Below are 15,516 nucleotides of genomic sequence, written 5' to 3'. Positions count from 1 at the left end.
GTGCATGAGGTTTCAGGATCGTACCTCCTGCCCTTCCAAATAGCTTCAAATACCTGAAGCATTTTAAAGAGTTCCTTTCTACAAGAACTTTTCTTTCCTGTACTTTATCAATGAGCTGATCTTCTAAGAAATATGAGGAAAATCTATTTATTATTTTGATTATAGAAATAAAAAGGCAAAACCTGCTGAATTAGTGTGATTTCTCGGACTCATAAAACTGAAAAAACCTTTATATAAATAACATTCAACTTCAATAAATAGGCAAGAGGTACCTCAAATCTCTCTTTTTTTTTTTTTTTTTTTCATCCTGTAGGTTGTAGAATGAATGTTTAAAATAATGGCAAGCAACTGTGAAATCAGATATAAACTATAAAACCTCTCTGCTCTAGTTCAAATTCTAACACTGACTGCAAGACGCTGGAACAGTAGACTCATAAACTATTAAAAAAGTGTATTAAATAGAAGGGGAAGGGGGCTGCTACTGCATGTATTTTTTACTGTGATTTTCATGTCATCATTTCTTAGTCTTAGCAATTAACTATACTTTGATGAGGCAGGAACTATAGCTATGTTCAGTTTGGTAGCTGTGTCTACTTTAGCTGTCATAAATCTGAATTAGAAATATTTCCAGCCTATTTAGGAATACACAACTGAGTACATAATAAATAATTTAAGACCAAGAATCTTAATTCCTTATTAAAAATCAAGAATTAAACTGTACGAAAGCACAACAGTTCATAGTGTGCAAGTTTAAATACTCAGAAGCTGAAAAACATAAAAGTTAACATGATCCCTGGTTCGCTTTCAAGTCCTTGTATTACATTAATCTTTCAAATCTTGCCTTCATCGAATATAGACTGAATTTCAACAGAGATTATATACACAACTTTCACTGACTTCTGAATTTATAGAAACAACTCAGCCATATGCAAGTGAGAAAGGAAGAAACTTTTATCTTCTATGTGCTGGCTTTTGAGGGTCTAACATTTTATCGTTGGGGGTACAAGAGTAGCATTTTCGAGATCATAATAAACGTATCACAGCAGCATTCTTGGCTTAATTTACAGCAATGGAAAGCTTTGTGTCAAAGGTCAGAATTTACTTCTTAAAAGAGCGTATAACAGAATGTCAGTAAGAGGACTGATCCCTACTTTAAGTTGCCTAATGCATTCCAAAATTAAAAGGAGTATTTTCTTTAGAAAATTCTACCATCTGTACTATTTCTGTAGGTTTTTACTATTCACAGGGAGCAAACCCTTAGTCTGCAAAGTTACTTCAATTTCATCCCTTGGGGTTCAAAAGCACGACTTCCTTCCTCTCACCTGTATTTCCCAGGCAAAACACTGACAGTCTGCCAAAAGACCTGAGCATTCTGAAGTACACAACTCCCTCACAACACTTGGATGGGGATGCTGAAGAGCTGATCTACTCCTTACACCAAAGGGAATCAGGCTGTAGTAAACAGCTGGAGTAAACAGCCCTGACAGTCCATGCATCTGATGGCATGAGGGCACAGGCATTGAAACTGACTCAAACCACACAAGGAGAGAAAACAAATTACAGAGCTGAGCTAGCATTGCCAGGCCTCAGCATCTTATTTCAGCTCTAAAGAAGCAGATTTCTTGAACTCCATGTCAAGAGGGAAACCCAGAATCCTCATCATAGACTTTAATGCCAGAACACAGGCCTACAGGCCTAGTAGCCAATGCTCTTTTTTTGAGCACAGGGCAGTAAAACCTCACTTCCCAACACTGGGGGCAAGAAAGGCAGTGAGATCAGTCTCCTCTTCTATGATACCAAAACTTAGTTAAACTCCCAGAGAACAAATTTGCTTTGGCAGCTGGCTAGTCAGCCTGTGGTTGAACACAAAGCAAAATGCCCTGGGTTCAAACTTCATTTCTGTCGATATAAAACAAAAAATAACATGTCCACTAAAGAAAACTCTAACTGGTACATAGAAAAGATGACACTAAACCAAAACAGAATGCTATTCAGACTGCTAAGGAAAATTTAGATTAGTAAGCACTGTTTTTCATACAGCAGATTTAGTCACTGCAATACACATCATGACCTTTAATGACACATTCAGATGGTTTTGCATTGGACTTCCAGCTCATTCACTTCACAAGGTAAACATGAAAGAAGCAGATATAAATTCTCAGAGCAAGTGTAAAGCTCCCATCCCTTACTCCTCAGTACGTTCTTTTGTAAACTAAATAATACTACACCAACGTATTGTTATATGGCTGTATTTCATATTTCTGCAGCTACCATTTCTTGGTCTAGAATAGTCAGAAAAGCAAAGCTCAGAAAAGCTCCCTGACTGAGGTAATTGGGACTGCATATGAATATCTGATAAGATAATTCAACTCTTTAGCAATATCCTATCTCTCCTGTAATTTATTTCCATACTTGTTTTTTGTACATTTAGCAAAGTGATTGTGTTACCACTACAGAGCCTTATCCATTCATAATACTGATCCTATTACACTTTCACATAGGTAACCTGCATAAAAAGAAGCCTATCTGCCTCAGTCTTCACATCTGAAAGTCAGAAACGTTGTGGAAAAATGCACCCTGTGTCTGATGGTGCAAACCACATGGCTCCCACTCATACATCTACAAATGTTAACAGAAGAACATTTTTTCAGTGTGGAGAAAGTAGCATCAGCAGTGGGAAGTAAGCTGTGGAAAGTTACTAATGAAAAGAGACAGTCTTACCGCAGATGAAAATCCACTGTACACTGATACCATCCATCTTAAGAGATAACTTTACTTTGCTAATGTGTAATTCATTTAGAACTTTGTTCCCTCTTCAGTGACTTATTAATGATTCATTAACAAGCCATGAGGTTAGGAGCAAATGGGCACAGAAGAAAACGTATTTGAGAAGATTTCAGTACCCACTTGCTCATCTGCAACCTGCTTCTTTACTCTGTACCAGGAAACACACAACTACCTTGCGGTTTTAAGCTGCTTCTACTGGCTATCTGTATACTGCAAGACCACAGAGTACTTCCTGCTCAGCTTCCAAACCAATAAGGAAGTCATGGCAGAAATCCATGGCAGTACTGAAGCCTGGGATAAGACATGAGCACGTGCAATCCCTCAGTTCCCTGATATCCATGGAACAGAAAGAAGTGTACACAGGACAGAAAGAAGCTATGCCATGCTTCAGCTACTCCTGCTCTGGGTATTCAGGAAATCAGGTCTGCCCAAGCCTCCTAAGGTAAAGCAGTGTCTATTGTATATGCAATAACTTATTTAGAGAGAAACAAATAATCTTCACTTAAAAACTGAAAAGGCATAAAAAATCATGTGCTCAAACTGTGTTTATAAACAGAAGTCTGAGAAATAGAGCACTGCCTTAGGGAAGCTTTCATTGAGAACAGATCACAGTTTAGAAAATAGCAGAAGATGCAGAGACATCTGTCCCATTCCTTCTGAACGAATACCAATAATTAAATCAGCATATGGAGCCTTTTGGGTTGAACAAGTAATATTCTATCAGGTCATCACAGCAGTAAAATACATACTACCGTAATTCTGCATGTTTAGGTATGCTGTAGATTCTCTGTACAATGAAAAACAGTAGTGGGAAACTACAGCTGCTAACAACTCTGATCCGGCGAAGTGATTGATGAATCTTGTGCTGCCTTGGTACTCATAATATCTTCACTGCACGAGGCTATGTATCCCAGCTAAATCCCACAGTATATTCTTTTACCTTGGTTCAAAATCAAAGCTGTCTGTAGGTTTTGCAAGTTACATAACGTATGTGGCAAATATAGAAAAAAAAAGGTCTTTCACAACGAGTATTTCCTTTCAGTTGTGAAGTGTTTGGAAAAAGATATTAAAAACAAACAAAAAGTTTTGTGAAAAAAGGAGCAAGATATCCCCTACTTTCTCTTGATAATAAACCAAACCCCAGCGTACTTAGCATTTGGACAGACACACAACAGTTGTATCCCACTTAAGAATGTTGTACGAACACAACAAGGACTGCAAGCCAGGATCTTCCACCCTATGACTCTAAACAAAAGGTATCACTGGAGAGAAGGCTACATGAGAATGGCTGTGCTGGCCACTCTCAGAAATCAGTTTCCTTATTTCCTTACCCTCTGTTTCCGTAGGCTTCCTGGGCTGGTGGGAGATGGGCTTGGAGACTTCCCAGAGCGGGGAGTAGAAAGTTGGCTACCAGGGGTTCCATTCACTAAAATGACATTAAATTGAGAAAATAAATACAAAGCATTATTAAAAGAGAACAAATAGTTAAATCAAGATATCTCATTCAATCTCACTCTTTTTTTAACAGCTTAACTTCCCCCCCCACCCCCCCTCCAACCTGCCCTCCTTTTTAAACATAAAATAAGGTAATTCACAAAATAAATATTTCCTCAGAGTTTTGTCTCACTAAGCCCTTTTTCATACAGAATGCAAGCAAATAATGCATCTGAAAAGGCTGCTTAGTCAATGACTGAGAACACTATCATATTTTCTTCACCAATATTGTTCCTGCACTTGAAAGCAATGCATAGCAATGTGCTTTGTTAACTTTAGCAGATATTTACTGCACTTAAGCTTTTTCATTTTGTTTAGAGCTTCAAGTACAACCTGTCAAAGATAAAAAAGCAGTTCTGCTTTAAGGAACAGATCAACTGTTAGCTGTCCTTTAGCCATTTGAAGAGATTTTTCTATTACTACCTGACCCAAACATCACCTCAGACAACCCAGAAGGGCTTTCTAGGTGCAAATAAATTTGATGTAATATCTCAAGTCTAACATACATCACACCATCACTTTCTTAAATAAATAAGTTCCTTCAGACATGCCAGTGCTCATAATTGTAGAAGCATCTTTTCATGCATGTGACATTATCCATTAAATAAACAAAACAATACCAGCAGAGGACAGAACTCTACTACAAAGTAATCATTATCAATAATGTTGACAGTGAAGCACTGGTAGAAACACTAACAAGTATGTATCACACATCTATGTAAATATTCTCTGAGCAAGCAGCTGTTATATCACAGTCCAAAGCATCAGGAAAAATTAAAAAAAAAAGAACCAACAATTAGACTCCTGGATTCTGAATCTTTGGAGAATATTTACATACTAGGATATCAACAAGGCATTTGACTTACCTTCTATGAGTTCTAGCATGGACAAAATCTGACTGTTTAACCTGACAACAGCAAGCAGCAGAATTCCTGCTCTGTGCTAAGCCAAGCTGTAGCAAAACTGAGAAGCGACGGGATTAGTTAAGGATAGCTGAGGCTGCTCACAGAGTGAGCTGAAAGCGATGCAGGATTCATAAGCAGAAGCCTTTTCTGCGTAAGGCTGACGTCTTCAGAGCAGCAGTGGGAGGTGCAGGTGCTGTCTTAGGGCTACATCAAAGGTGTCAATTAAGCATAAAGCTGCTGCTTCACAACGCTGAGCCACCACAACCCCCACTCGCTTGCCATGGAGCCCCGAAAGCCTGAGCAATTTTATATGCTGTGCACTGAATCATAACGAGGTGCCTTTGGGGGCAACATACCAAATGACTCATCTGGAAATCAAAATGACAATAACTTGTAAAACCTTGGCTGACTGGCAATCTAGCAAATGCTAATTCCTTTGGATAATACGGTAGGTATTTCAAGTGGCTTTTTTCTTGTTTTTTTACATAACACATTGCTCTCACTGGCTAACACAGGGCCCTTATACTACAAGGAAGAAACAGCTATACCTACTACACTATGTGGATCAATAAAATACAGCATGCTGAGTGATAAAGCACAACTACTAAACAGTGATAAAGTGCTATAAGTGATTATATCTCAACAAAATTTTGTGTAAGGCACTGTTTAAGATAAAGGTGCATTTTCTTTGTATGACCATATGAACAACAAGAAATAGCAACTGCATTTACATAGAATGCCTTTATAGAAAACCACTACACTCATCTAGGCTACAAAATCCCTTTGTACAGAGGACAATGGTTTGTATATATCAGCACTGATTCAAACTTGTCCAAAGCACGTGTGGGGGAGTACATGCATATGGATGGACACATTCACTGAAGGTCATTTCGGCAAGAAAAATACACATAGCTCTAGCCAATAGTACAGACTATAACTAAAACTGAAGTTATTATCAGGACTTCTGAAAACAATTATGAAAAGGAAGACATTAAAAAAAAAAAAGTTTTTTTATAGTCACAAACTTTTAAAGTTTTAAAACGTTTCTTCTAAACAAATCTGTTATTATTTAAAAATCTTGTATTAAACTACTGCAGTTCACACAGAGCTAGATATCAAGACTGCTCAGTAGCAAGACTTCTGCTTTAACCCCAGCAGATTTTCTTAGGTTTAATTTATATTTTAGAGAAAATTTAAGACAACAGATATACTTTAATAAACTCCAATACCACCAGGAACAAGTTCCTGTTCCTTATGGATTGATTTCTCCATAATTTCCATCATTATTTTCTCCCAATCACTTATTTCCCATTACTACCATATATACTTGTTTATTTATTTTGTCTTAAGGAGAGAGACTTGAGGCTACCAACTGAAACCAAACAAATAGATGCAATGGTGCATTTGACTTGGTGCATTTCACACATGTACCATGTTGGCGAGTATGTACTTTAGATGAAAAAAGAAAGCATTGCAAACTCTAAAAACTCTAAAAAACACTCACTTGCCATCACCAGATTGTCCAGAGTGCTCAGGCTAAGCTCCAACACTTTCCTCAAGAGTATATTTTTAAAATGAAAATGATGAAAGCTGTTTTGGTGGTGTTAGATGTCAGCAATGTGTGAAATCAAGAGGACATGGATCGAGTCTTCAGGAGATCTGAATGTGCTCAATTTCTTCCTCATATCCAAAACACAAAGATGTGAAGTAATAAAAAGCACATCAGGGTTTTTGAGAACATACAAGGACTTCCTGTGAAAAGCTGTTTAGTAAACTCTAGACCTGACTACTAGCTCTGGGGATATGGATGTTTTTACCAGTCATTGCTGTTGTAACATGAGTTGTATCATTCTGAAGCAACTGACTAAAACATCTGGTGAGCCATATACTAGAAGTATCCACTGCAGTGTAGACTTCTAAAGTCAAGCAAGATGAATCCAAACCCAAGCGCTTAGAGGACTGGAATATAATGGAAACTTAGCAAAATTCTCTCCATCTACCAATTTGGGTGGATTTTATATCAAGCACAGAACTCCATTAAGTAAACTCTGATATCTAAAGGCCATACAGTTTCTACATTAGAGTCAACCCGAAATGGGATTTGGGTGATGTGGAATCTAATTCCAGTTCTTTGTATGCTTCTGTGTTAACAACAGACATAACTCATGTCATCCCAACCATTTTTCTACTTAGGCTTCAAGTTCTGACAGAATGAACTCCCAGCACACATCACATTGTCTGTCTTCTGGGTGCTCAATGAATGTGGGGATATAAGTTACTGTTACTCCAAATTTATTTAAAGGTTTAAGAGAGATATCACAAACAGGAAATGGTAATTTCTCATAATTCCTCAGTCCACTGCAAGGGCTGTACTTTATTTAGTCACGTATAACTTGCTGGCTAAAAACCATTCTAGTTTCTGACAAATCATTATATTGAATTTGCACATTGAGTTAATATTATGTACGGTGGAGCAAGAAGTGGTAGGACTGGTTGTGACCACCTTCCTCAACTGCATTTACAATCATGACATCAATCTCACATGTGCAGCTTATAATCAGATAACATGGCAGCAAATGTGAATAAAATCTGTAACATTTCTGTATTTTTGAACTGCTCAGAACTCTATTTCTAGGTTGAATGCTTTCTGGTTTGAAACTGCGTTCCTGTCCAGTATCTGCACTGCATTTTTCACTGACTGACTGATACAGTACATTCCTTCAGGGAACCATGATGTAGATAAAAACATATGAAATTGGTAAATCACTGTTGTGATTAATCATGTTCTTGAGTGAGGGAAGAGGTTTCTTGTCACTTTTATTCATAAAAAGGCAGGGGTCAGAAACATCAGCTCACCACACTGCCTTCCCATTGTCTCATGAAAAAGATTTATCCATTCAAAATTTCACAGGTGAAGTACATACTAGAAAGCTAAAATAATAATAAAATTATTGTGGCTGTTCTGAAAAAGCATATGCACAGTCTCAGCAGTTGTGAACTCCTCTGCTTACTGTCATCTCTTGATAACAGGGCAGCAACCTTTTCACTTGCTTTTGCAGGATCTGGATACCCACAGAACACTGAAGCTGGATATTAATATCCACTGAGATAAATGAAAAGCAGCTTTTCATATGAAGATATTTATGAAGATATAACTGGTGGAAATGCTGTAAATAAAAAGTACCTTGATAGCATTCCAATAAATAAGTCATCTTGATAGCGCATCTTTTTATTAAGTAATGAAAACAAAAATGAGAGAAGCTGAATTAAGCTATCAAGTGCCACTCTGACCAGCTGCCATTTCTTCTGCATTATATTAAAATCATACTGTCCCATAAAATTGCCCATTAATGTGTTAGCATTTGTAGATTATAAAATATATTGAGATTACTGTGTTTATGAAAGTGGTTTGCCAAACACAAAAGTGTGTGTGTGAAGAGGAAAGGGAGACTAAGAGTGGTGAAGGCTGTTTTGCAACCACAAAGCATTCATGACTAAGATGTACAACAGTCTAAACTGAAAAAAAATGATTTACAGAAGTTACAACATGTGTGTGTCATATTCAGCAACTGTTAGCTAGAAGCTGGTGATGCCAGGTAACTACTTGACTTTGCCTCAGTTACACCTGTAGTTTCCCCTGTCCACTTAACCAAAAAGCTTTCTTTCAACAAGATTATGTAACTACAAGGTATTTAGGGAACAAGAATGTGGCATTTAATTCATTCTGCTTTTATATTCTATTTGTATACAACTTGTAATTTTATGTCTTCATTGCAGAAGGGAGAGATTATCCAGAGCGCCATACTAAGCAAGTAGCCTCATTATTGCTTCTCAGAGAAGGCAAGGTTTTGCATGTTTTACCTAAGTGATAAACTAGTTGGAATAAGCACAGAATAATCAGTACTGCATTTTTTTTAAATGGTGCTAAACTTCCCCTTTGTACATTCAGTCCTTCCTAGAGTTTATGACAGAAGGCCATGACAATACAAAAAGAATCTCTCTCTTCCATAGTAGACAAGGACTAATACTTCCATAAAGAAGTTTTCAGTTCATCAGTAAATGAGAAAGGTCAGCAGAATTACAAAATGTCCAGACAAGAGGCTTGGCAGGTCCTCATACACACAGAGCACACTGCTCTCCATGGGGTGATCACAACAATGGCACTGCTACCGCAACCAAAGTCAGTTACAGCCGAGCTACAAGCACCAGCATACATTGACACGACAGACATGCCCAAGACCTCAGATGACAAAAGCCATCTTTGAAAACATAGTTCCCTGGAACCCAATAACTTTCTGGTAGATTCAGAAGGTGGCTAAGTAGTGCTTAATTTAAACAGCATCTACATGTATGTAAGATCTAAGCAAAATATCTCTTTTGAACTATTTTGCCTCACCGGAAAGACTAGGATTCTCTCAGTCTGTGTGAATGGAATACCAACTCAAGGATGTTTCTTTATTATCATTTAACTTGTTCATCCCATAAGAGTGTCTAACTAAATCTACTCCCCTTACTTTTGATTCTTATTATAAGCTATAAAATGAAAATATTTCATATTTTTAATGATTAGTATCAAATACCAATAGCATAAATAAAAAATTAAAAGGAAGCCAGGATCAAAGAAAAAATCATCTGGAAATCCCTGTGTTCATCGGATGACTCCATCACTCCCATGGGTTTGCACTCCTGGCTTCAGGAAAGTTTTATTTCAGCATATTCATTACAAAATCTGTCTGCTGAGTATCTGTAATAGTGTGAATAAAAACATGTGACCCCACCAAAGAAAATACGATATGTCATGTTCCTTCCTTTGGGATCCAAAAGACCTTCTTGAGTCAGGTGGTAGAAGAAGGGTTGTTTCTGGGTAACAGCCTATGGATGAACAATCAAACTAAATGAAAACATATCTTCTTACAAAGGAATGCATCTATTTTATTATATTTTTTTATTTTTTTAATAGATGAGGAAAGTAAAGTATAAGCATCTGCTCTAGAGAAGCTTTCAGTAAGATCCAATTTCTACATCCTGGAACACTTTTTCTTTTTTTTTTTTTTTTCTCTAGAGAACATCTACAGTTTTGATCAGCTTTAGTTTGATGTGTAACTTCACAAAGCCTTCAACCAGATGCAATTTTCATATAAAACACCCAGCCTGCCCTTCTTAATACAACCTACTCAAGACATTCTTCACAAACATTCCTTCTGTCAATTGGAACAGATATGTATAATGCAAGTTACTCTTGTAATAAACACTTGTCTCACAAAATAACCAAATTCTTGAAATAATTCTTGTTGGTACCACACTTGAGTCACTGTTACAAATAAGATTTAAGACATTTGAAATATTTTAGGTAATAGTTTGAGGGTAACAGGAGAAAGCACAGAGGGGATGAGAAGATAAAAAGAAGAAATTCTGAAGGAGGTGCTCAAAGTGAAAAGTCATGCCTTTTGTTAAAAGCAAGTCCTCAAAACTACAGTTTGTATTTTGGTGGCTAGAATTCACCTGAACACAGTAACTTTCCTTTAATTTAATGGACTAAGGATACAATAATTCCAGCTCAGGCTGCTCTTGATTTGATTAAAAATAATGATCATGAAGAAGAAAGCATTGCTTTCTTCGTATCTCTTACTTCTACACCTGCACTGAGGCTGCCACCAGTGGTGTTAATTAGTAGCTGGACGGAAGCCGACAGCTACTGAATTGCTGTCAGATGTTTATACTTTGCAGTCACTGGCAATGGTCTGATACCTGGTCTCGCTGAAATTCAACATCTCTTTCATTATATCCTTTCCTGAGTAATATTTGATGCCAACAAAAAAACCCAAACATCAAAGTGTTTTACAGGCTTTAAGAAGATACCAAGACAATTAAACAGAAGCAGGATTATCTGTTGCATATGGAAGTAGACTTCAGCATTCTGCCCGCTTGTGAGGAGATGCTGCTGTTCCCTTCTTTATTCCCTGCTTCATTTTGCAATTCAGGCTGAAAGCATTTTGAAGCAGACAATACCTCAAATGCATTTGTAAAAAAACATAAAGCAATCCTCCTGCAGAGAGATTTCTGTCTTGTGGTACTGTTTTGAAACACTGTCAGACATAAACAAAAAACTGAACAAAACACATAATAATAAAGTCAGCCCTTAGCACAGATCTTAAAGGCTTGCACGTACTCTTTTAAGAAATAAAGTCTTCTGTGTTTTTACAGAAATAGAGGATTCAACTGCCCTCAGGAGCTGTGGAGGATACCAGGAAAATGTAAGCGTAGTAAGCATGTCGTATTTAAAAACCAAAGGGAAAAAGCAAGACTGAAAGAAAGGTGAACATCACCTATCTAAAGGTTTACAATTCTCTTAAATATGTCGATCAATGGTGTAAAAGCAAACACTTTTTTCTGGGCTCATTTTAGGCTGATGACAAGAAAGGGTAAGGAGTGTGCATCTCCCATTCCCTTACTTGTCCTTCCATTCCCTTACCCTTCTTTAAAAGTCTGTTTTTCTTTGTTCTCAATTGCAAATTTGAACCTGCATTGCACTAAGTTTTGGTGCAGACTCAGGCATCACTAAGTGTCTCTCTCTGCAACCCTGCAGCCTGCACTCCACTTGTAGCTCTATCCTTTTTCCCCACACTGCCAGGGCTCTGTGTCGCTGAACCTGTAGGCTAGCATTTTCCTTGTTCTCATGTCCCATTCAGCATTGGGCTTTCAGGCTCACCACTTGATAGCATTCAATTATCTCAGGCTCACCGAGGAGAAGGGACATCTTTTGCCTGCCTCTGCACATAGCCAGGGAACACCAAGACAAGATGAAACTGAAACAGGAGGCTCTACGCATTAGGCCTTTCAAGCAAGATTTTCCCTAAAAGTCACTTGTAAGCATCTTCAAAGTATCAGTTATGGTAAAAAGGTATTTCTCCAAACTACAGATGTGAAACTGACATACACATTAAAGACAACCAGCCAACCAAACCACAAACCCCTTCAATTTCTGTGAACAATTTCAGAAATCATCATGACAAATACGGGCAACTTCATCACTCCATAACACTGTTTGCTCAGAACAAACACCTCGTGGACTTCACTGCATTTGGTTCAAGCCAAAGTTAAATTAGTTCACATCATTTACAACTCTGTGACAAACAGGGGAACAGTTCCTGAGAATGATGCTCAAGTACTTAAATCAAAGCAGTCTGCCTATATTTCCCAGCCTCACATCAATAATGTTGTACAAACAAACCCAACACAGTACCTTTGCTATCTTTAATAATGATGAATTCCTATTATCTATTCTGTGATGGAAGGAAAAAGAAAAAGTCTACCTACATTAAAAAGTATAACATACTATAGGTGTATATATGAGAGAATTGAGGGTAATACAATGATTTCCCTTCATTTTAGAATTTGGATTTTCCGATAAGGGCAAGAATTGATGACTGAACCAGGCATCTAACCATTTTCTGCAGCAACAACGTGCCAACTTTTACAACTGAAGCAAGAATTGACCAAGAGGAATCAGATTCTTCCTAATTAGCTCCTCATTTTTTCGTATGTAGCTCACAGCCTTTTTTTTTAAGGGTACAGTTTAAGGATACATTTGATAATGCTTTATGCCCAACCTATATCACTACTTTTCTCAACTTTCTGCCTTTTATGATACAAACCTTAACAAAGTTGATGACCCTGCACATAACAGGAGGGTTTAAACTAGATTATCATGATGGTCCTTTTCACATGTTGTCCTAGACCATTCTATGATTCTATGATTCCATGAAAACAATATGCTTTTGTTTTGGAATATATATATAGCCTATGATCAGAACAGCTGAGTTCTTCTCAACTATTTTTTATGTTTATATCTAATGAGAAAAAAATCTAAGACAGTAGTTTAAAGATGAACTAAAAGCAGTTTAAAAGCACAGAGTAAAAGACACGTATATAAACTTAGCAATAACAACCTGACAGCGAAAGTGTAAACTTATGTTTTATGTGCTGGTCATTTATTAGACTCTAATGGTGAGACATTTAATGTAAACAACATGGAAAAAAATTACCTGCTCCTATATGCTCCTGACAGTAATTGCTATATTCTGCTGCTGTTACACATGCATAATTCCAATAAACAGGAAGTATTTTTAGGCCTACAGGATGGCAGAACAGTGAAATCTGTATGTTGTTTCCACTTCATGGGAGAAGTGGAATTTTGTTTTTTTCCTATTACCTAAGTGTCTGCACTTTCTTTACATTGTTCTTTTAATGCAGTGTCTAACATCAGGTATTTAAAATAAATTCACTGTTTGTTATTTATTATTTTTATGCTTATATTTATTTTATTTTAGTTATTTTTTTTCTCTCTGTAGGAGATTTAAAGTTTATTCATCTACACTACCCAGGTATGTTTAAGTAAAAACATCACTATTTAATATGTGGCCAAAGCCAGTAATGGATCAAGTAATCACCATGGAAAAAATATTGCTAGTCTCAAGACAGAAACATTTTTTATGCATAGTAGCACTGTTTTTCCAAACAAAAATGAACATATATATATCAATGTCCATCACATGTACCCACAAATTATTGGCGGAAAGGAGCACTTGTAAGATCCACAGACCAAGTAGAACCTCTTTTGCTTAATTTTAATTTAATTTTGTTCCATCAAGCTGCAAATAACTGGAAGTATGTTTCAGAGGGAGTTAGTCTGTGTGCTTCTTTCTCCCAGATGATACTTCTTTCCATCACCTCTTTTCAGGCTTCTCTATTTCAGAAGTACTTAAGACGTGTTGGAGGCACACCGCCTCCCAGCCCACCTACACATGGATCTACGCCTCTGTCTTATGTATTGTTACCCTCACTTTCCTCCTTCCCTGATCATGAACACTTCTTTTCTCAGTCTACTCTTGTAAAAAATGTGGTTCTGCTTGGTTCACACTTCCCCTCCATAAAGCACCTAGGAGCTCCTTGGTGCCTGGACAGTTCTGATTGTCACCATCCTTTCCCCTAAGGACATTATTGTGCTGGATGCAGGTAAGAATCAGGTTCCAGTATGATGTTTACTTCCCTGCAGGCAGAATACTAAGGGCATGAAAGAGTGAGGTGACTTGCACGCAGTTCTGTTGCTTCTTAGAAAATCCATATTCACAAGCAGTCCTGCAACTGCTGAACTGTGTCTACTTAACTGGCCCATACCAAGTATTATTTGTACTTATAAGTAACGATTTGTGCTAGCCTCATAACAGACAAATTATCTAATGTACTTCTTTTGCTTATTTGCTTCGAAAAAGCTGTGGGGAGGAACTAGTCATAGACTGCTTACTAGGAGAACACAAATAAGTCCCTCCAGGCAGAATTACAACTTATTAGAGCTTTTGTTGATTCTCCTCACATTTGTACCACTGGCTTGTTCAGCCAACTCTGACTTGCTTCTTCCTCAGCTATCTTTTATCTTAAATTCACATCTGCGTTTTCTTTCTGTCCTTCTCCTCCTTTTCAATATGCTTAATGTCTTTAGTCTATTCTTTCCTCACTGCTGACTCCCTCAGAAACAAAATATGTAAAAAAAAAAACCTGAAATCTGCCATGTGCAGACACTGGCATTACATTGAGTGACTTGACTACTTTCTGAACTGTTTATTCAGTTCTTAGTAGAAATAATACTTTTTTTTCTGTCAGACTTTATCTACAAGAAACAAAATCATGCAAGAACAATGAAGGAAAATGAATAGCAATGCAATGCTGGAGAATAATTTATAGAGTAGTAAAGAATATTTTTATATTGGAAGACATTTCATCTCATGTGAAACTGAGAGAATAAGTGAATTCTTACTATCAACTATTATATATATATATATATATATATATATATATATATATATATATTTAAGGAAATGTTGTATTTTAAGCACATTTTCAATGCATCTAAACAGACTGCTTGCTGTTTTTAGGAAGAAATTCTTGCTTGCTTTACCTGAGCTGGTAGAAGCAGGAGACTTGCTGCGTCGAGATGGACCTGGGCTCTTGGTGGTGCTCCTTCGTGAACTTGAAGCAATTTTGGTATAGGAAGTAGATTTCACCACTCGACATTCTAAAAGATAAAGAAATTGCATAAGTTAGCAATTAAGAAAGCCAGCAAGATTCTGAAACAGAAAGAGCATGAAAAGCACAAACATTTAGCCCACGCTTGTTTTCATTCATCTTAAGGAGTTTTACGGGAAAATATAAAATCTGTATAAATGGCTCCATTAAAATCCAAATACAGTATGTACCACTCTTCAGACAAAGAACTGCTGCAGTAATACAGACTTTCAGATACCATGGTTACTGCAGGTACTTAGGACAGCTT

The 15,516-nt window shown here is 37.1% G+C and overlaps 1 protein-coding gene across 7 annotated transcripts in view; it reads right to left on the bottom strand.

Annotated features, from left to right (window-relative positions):
• The window catches only part of DCLK1 (doublecortin like kinase 1), a 228,275-nt gene that overhangs the window by 60,569 nt on the left and 152,190 nt on the right, over nucleotides 1-15,516 (bottom strand). For 4 of the 7 annotated variants that reach the window (XM_015851967.3, XM_085555165.1, XM_085555157.1 and 1 more), the window contains exons 5-6: nucleotides 15,142-15,258; nucleotides 4,119-4,213 (exon numbers count right to left, since the gene is read on the bottom strand). In XM_015851967.3, the coding sequence (XP_015707453.2) occupies nucleotides 4,119-4,213; nucleotides 15,142-15,258 (212 nt within the window). Of the gene's footprint in view, nucleotides 1-2,721; nucleotides 2,770-4,118; nucleotides 4,214-5,147; nucleotides 5,289-15,141; nucleotides 15,259-15,516 lie in introns of those variants that run through there. The other 3 variants (XM_085555181.1, XM_085555173.1, XM_085555187.1) reach the window with 2 other exon arrangements.

Source organism: Coturnix japonica, chromosome 1 (genome assembly GCF_054131305.1).
Source record: "Coturnix japonica strain WE chromosome 1, WE-NBRP24, whole genome shotgun sequence".
NCBI lineage: Eukaryota > Metazoa > Chordata > Aves > Galliformes > Phasianidae > Coturnix > Coturnix japonica.
This window is presented reverse-complemented; position numbering and strand designations above follow the sequence as displayed.